The sequence below is a fragment of the Chiloscyllium punctatum genome, chromosome 3 (assembly GCF_047496795.1).
Source record: "Chiloscyllium punctatum isolate Juve2018m chromosome 3, sChiPun1.3, whole genome shotgun sequence".
NCBI lineage: Eukaryota > Metazoa > Chordata > Chondrichthyes > Orectolobiformes > Hemiscylliidae > Chiloscyllium > Chiloscyllium punctatum.
Window position 1 is genome coordinate 78,915,687 of NC_092741.1, and position 6,000 is coordinate 78,921,686.

At 37.7% G+C, this 6,000-nt stretch overlaps 1 protein-coding gene across 1 annotated transcript in view; it reads left to right on the forward strand.

Moving 5' to 3' along the window:
- The window catches only part of LOC140460945 (histone deacetylase 2), an 87,952-nt gene extending 83,139 nt beyond the window's left edge, over positions 1–4,813 (forward strand). Inside the window, exon 14 of the mRNA XM_072555705.1 lies at positions 63–4,813. Coding sequence (XP_072411806.1) covers positions 63–93 — 31 coding nt within the window. The 3' untranslated portion in view covers positions 94–4,813. The remainder of the gene's footprint in view (positions 1–62) is intronic.
- Positions 4,814–6,000: the final 1,187 nt, after the last annotated feature.

Here is a 6,000-nt window from a genome sequence, read left to right on the forward strand (position 1 = left end):
ATGCAATGTATGTATGGCAATCTAGTAATAAAATCACCAATTATATTTTTTTTCATTATCAGGATAAAATCTGAACAACCCAGCAACTTGTGAACATTTGAAGTTCTTTTGTGTTGCAAATGAAGATCTCATCTCAAAGAAATAATTTTGAGAGACTGCAGACTTGTACGATTTCAGTGTGCTGCATATTTATTTCAGAACTGGGCATCTGTTTGGCAGTTTCTTTGTGATATTCTAGGCAGCAGATTTACAAATAGTCCTAATTATGAAGCCAAGAGAAAGAAAGGTTATGTTTTGACAAACACCCTACCATGTTGCAAATAATAGCATTTTAAAGTAATTTTTTTATTGAAACTATTTGCTTTAAATATGGCATTGGTTATCCTGTTGAAAACTGTGTTACTCTTTTACAAATATTTGTAATTGAACAGTGTTATATGACCAATACTGCAGAAGTGTCAGTCATATTGAAATAAACTTTCATCTGCACTGTATGATAAACATTAACAGTAGTACATTAATGATTTCTAGATTTTTTGCAACTTGGTGTCTTTTTGAAATCTTGACTTGAAGGTGCCGGTGTTGGACTGGGGTGGGTGGACACAGTTAAAAATCGCACAACACCAGGTTATAGTCCAAAAGGTTTATTTGGAAGCACTACCTTTTGGAGTGCTCCTTCTTCCTCAGTTGGTTGTGGAGTATAAGATAATAAGACATGGAATTCAAATCTAATGACTAAGCTACTTTCAGCAACAATATCAAAGAACATTTTTTTGGTTTTGGTAGGATATTTTGGATTTTGGCTAAGGATCTGGTGCGATTGCATAAACCGCTGTTAAACTATCAGTCCGGGAAAGTCATCTGATCAGAAGAAAATTAGTTACTCCTGTGCTTTGGTGTCAACCCCTTTTTTTGCACTACAATGGAAGGAAGGAAATGGGTTATAAAAGCACTTTACACTATTTAGATGTTTCTCCTTCACAAATTGGAATATTTTGTCGAATTGAATCATCGCTTCCTGAGAAATGCCTGGATGTAAAACCTTACGCGTTACCTTAATCTTGGGTTTACGTGCCGTTTTCAGGAATTTGTTGTTTTACTTTGGATTGACATGGAATAATCATCATCATTGTACCATTTTTTTGTTGTGAAGCAATTTCAATGTCAGTTAGTGTGGAGCTTTACTGTACTCTTTCAGAAAGGTGTTGGACTGGATTTTGCTACATGATAGCATCTTGCATTATAATTCATCTTTCAAACCATTGAGTGATGTGAAGTTACTGTACCTGCCTTATAGATACCATAAGGGTATAGAGCAGAAGAAGGCCATTCATCCCATCAAATCTGTTTCTCCATTCAATGAGATCATGGCTGATCTGATCATCTTCAGCTCCACTTTACTGCCTTTTCCCCATAATTTATTATTCTCTTGCTCATTGAAAATCTGTTTCCCCAGCTTTGAATATATTTAATGACCCAGCCTCAGCAACCCTCTGGCGAAGAAATCCACTGAATCACAATCCTCTGAGAGAAGAAATTTCTCCTCATCTTGTAAACGTGGAACCCCTTGTTCTGAAATGATGCCCTCTGATCCTAAATTCTCCTCTAAGGAAAACAGCCTTTCTGCAGGTGCCCTGTTAAATCCCTTAGGAATCTTGTATACTTAAATAAGGTTATTAACTAAATTTATCAGGAAGTGTTGGGGCATATCCACTCCAGTTGCAGCACCTCATTAGGAATGTCGGACTTTGAAGCAGAAGTAGACAGTTTGGCCCCATTAGTATGCTCTGCCAATCAAGGAAATCATGGCTGATCTACTTGTGGTTGCAACTGCACCTTTCTGCCTGCACACAATATGTCTTGACTCCCTTTTCTGTAAAAATCAAAAGTCTAACTCAGCCTTGAATCAATTTAATGACCCAGCCTGAACTGCTCTGAGGAAGAGAATTCCGCTTACTTATGACCCTTTGAGAAAAAGGAAAAACTTCTTATCTCCGTCTTAAAAAGGAGATTTCTCGTTCTTTAACTGTGCCCCCTCATTTTAGTCAACCACAAAAGAGGAAACATCCTCCTGGTATTCACCCTGTCAAGTTCCATCAGGAGCTTATGTTTCATTCAGGTCACTTCTCATTCTTTTATATGCAGTGGGTATAGACCTAACCTGTTCAATCTGTTTTCAGTAAAAAAAAGACCTTAATCTTGGGAATATGTTGAATAACCTTCTCTGAACTGCTTTGAATGCATTTGTCATCTTTCAAATATGGCCTTCTTGCATCAGGGCCTCCTGAAGTCAGGGTTGGGACCCCATGTAGCTGTGATGTTTGGGGTCACAAACCCCAAGGCAGCAAAATGGCTGTCATGGGACTCTGGAAGACTTACAGCAACTATCCTCTTCCTCTGATAGGGATCCACTCTCTTCACCTTTCTCTGGCTTCACATCCCCTCCCTGAGATCCTACTTGCTCTGCTCCTTACTCCCACCTTCCTGCCCTTGAATATCTTGCTGGGACATCAAGCCTTCAATGGTGGGGAAACATTTAGGAAGTGCTGCAATACTAAAGTATGATTTCACTAAGACCCTGTGCAGATGCACTTCAACATTCCTACTTTAATAACATGGTAAGTCTTAATTACTGCCAAATAAGCACTCAGACAGCCAAGGTGAACTTTTATAAGCTCAGAATCTCATTTATTCAGCTTGAGGTAATATAAAAATAATTCAAGATCTTATTGCTTCTTTCTGTGACATCTCTCTTTCTTATTTCAATCTTTCTTTTTATTTGATTTTCTGCACCAGAATTTGATTTGACATTTAGTTCACTGTCTTAATAGACACACTCTGTTTCAGATTCCTGGATCATTGATTTCTCAGTTGGGTTTATTAGAGACACAACTGTTTACCTTGTTTGCACAGAGACCATACATTCTATACTCTTTGGATGGTTGGCTGTCGGCGATGACAGGCCATGGAAAAGCCCGTGAAAAGTCTGTGGGACCGTGCAAGCCTGACCAGTGGTGCCACCATTAACTTATTGCTCAGAACAAAATCTGGCCTATTGTATTTAAGTGAGCAAAAGTACTTATTTATGGTGGAGCATCTTCAAAGGAATAATCTCATTATTTAAAAATGATTGCAGACGTGCATTCTTTTATCTTATACTGTAACGTCTCCAGCCCAAATGCTTGGGACCTTGTCACTTCTGTTATTTTGGAATTTGTTAGATTATAGAATGATGTTACAATGCCTAGCTGCAATTGAGAAAACTGGAGAAAATGTACTGTAGATATAAATATTTACACAATGCATGAGTGATAATACATTATAATGCAGCAGTAATAATTGTTTTATTTTTCTGACTTCTGTAACTTCCTTTTTTTTTCATTCCCACAGTATATTTAAAGAATGCTAGGGTCTGCTAGAAGAAATGCTTAATGAATGGTTGTATCTGAGGAATACGTTTGCAAATATAGAATGCATTGTTTTGTTGGGTATGTTGAAAATAAATCCTGTGTTTTTAAACAGAATGTAACTTAACCTTGAAAAAGTTGCCTGCTGTAAATCCAGCCGTTAGCAATAGAAATGTTTACTCCTGTGAGCTATTATAGTTTAAAATTTAAACTTTACATTTCTTCTAAACTTTCTTTTCCAACAATTCTGTTGGAGATTTCACTTGATAGTTGAGGTAAAGGGCACTGGTTTAAATAAAAAAAATTGTTTCTTTAATGGAACACTGTCTGAAATAGATATTCCAAAATAATGTGAAATACTTCAACATGTAGTGAAGGTTGGGATATGTTGTCAGGGCAAGGTAGGAAATGCACTTCTCTGATGTCTGGCCTGATGGAGTACTCCACTAACAATATTCTGTCAAGTTACATCATCAAGTGCTGATGAAACTCTGCCACTAGCTGAGGTTCAAGAATGAATTTTCCAAATAGGAATTTAGTGATAAAAAGTGTACTTTAACAATATTCCTAAGTGATTCAGAATTCTAAGTATCAGCTCTCCTGTTGCTAAAAATGATTGGGGAAAATGAAATTCATTCAGCATTCCACTTGTGTTGCATGTGCCAAAACTGCAAAGATCTATAGTCCCTTGAGGATATGGAATGTGATTACTAGAGAACAGGGAGTGCAAGCCGTGTTGGGTCATTAATATTGTAGTGACTAGACTGAATGCCTTCAGTACATTCTCATTACATCTACATTATACATTAAAAATACCTTAGTGTACACAGATGTAAGAAATAAAACTCACTTTTTCTCTTGCTCATTCCAATTAAAGTGATTGATTTCTGATCCATGTCTTTCAAATGACTTTTTCTTTAGTGAAAAGGTGATTTGGTTTTGTGTTTGGCAATATCTGCACTGTTCAAAATTGTAAGTGCACCTGTAATTTGAGATCTACAACAAAAAAAGCTTTTAAACCAATCTTTTGTAACTGAGTTATGTAATTAAATTTTGTGTTGCTCAAAACTCTATATAGCTTTCACTTTTTGAATATACTTTTAGGCAAGATTAAGAAACCTTTACTGAAGTTCACTAGAAAACTTGGTATCATATAAAAAGGTATAAAGTTGATATTTTAATGTGGATGACAAATACCATTTGTTCTCAAATCATTCTCACTATCTAAATGCTGTACTAGACTTTATTTGAAATAGGTTCTGCAGATGTAGATTTGAAGTCACTCCTAAAACCCTGACTGAAGTGAATCAGCAAGTAAATAAAACTGAAACAATGCACACATTCGGTTGCCATCTGATGTATCCAGATTACAGATTCAAATATCCAAATAAAGGTAATGAAAAGTTTACAGTTGCGGAATTTCTTCAATTATTATAATCATGGGAAATTTTAACGGTCTTGAAACAGGTAGGGATAAGACAAAATAAAAGTCAAAATAGAGGATATTTTTGTACTTTTTAAAATCAATTACTTTCTGTGTATTTACTCTGAGAATCTGATTGACACTAAAATATAACCTTGCCTGTGTCAATCATCCATTTTTTTTTGTCTCAAGAAAATGGTACCAGAGGGCTAGAGATTTACAAATATTACAGCCTTATTCCAAAAATGAATGGTGGGTAAACCAAACGGCCACAAGCCACTCAGCTTAACCTTGATTATAGAATCCGTAGAGTGTGGAAACAGGCCATTTGGCCCATCGAGTCCACATCGACCCTCCAAGGAGCATCTCACTCCCCACTATCCTACCCCTGTAACCCTGCATTTCCTATGACTAATTCACCTAGTCAGCATATCCCTGGATACCATGGACATTTTAGCATGGTTGCTCCACCTGACCTGTACATCTTTGGACTGTGGGAAGAAACCTGAGCACCCAGAGGAAACCCACACAGACACAGGAAGAAAGTGCAAACTTCACTTGAGACAGTCACCCAAGGCTGGAATCAAACCCAGGTCCTTGGTGCTATGGGGCAGCAGTGCCGACTAATGAGCCACTGTGCTTTCCCCTAATGGGATACAGTGTAAACTGTTAAAATTGATAACCTGAGACACAAGTAACTGTCACTGAGAGCAGTGTGGATTGATGATGGAAATCCAAGGACAATGCATACAGAATACTGGACTTTATAAAGTAGTGAGACAGGGCAAATGCAAGAAAGCTCTGGTTTATAAAACACTGGTTCATCCTGCACTGGTGTATTGTGTCTATTTCTGGATGTGAAGCCAATAGGGAGAATGCTGAAAATGTTCGAGAATAATTCCCAGGATGTGGGACCTGAGGTCTGGGTAATTTGGAGATAAGTACTGGGTGTTCGCCTTTGGGTGGAAAAGATTTGCCACAGTGCAGAAACAGGCCCTTCGGCCCAACAAGTCTACACCGACCCTCCGAAGAGTAACCCACCCAGACTCATTCCCCAACCCTACATTTATCCGTAACTAATGCACCTAACACTATGGGCAGTTTAGCTTGGCCAATTCACCTAACCTGCACTTCTTTGGATTATGGGAGGAAACCGAAGCACCTGGAGGA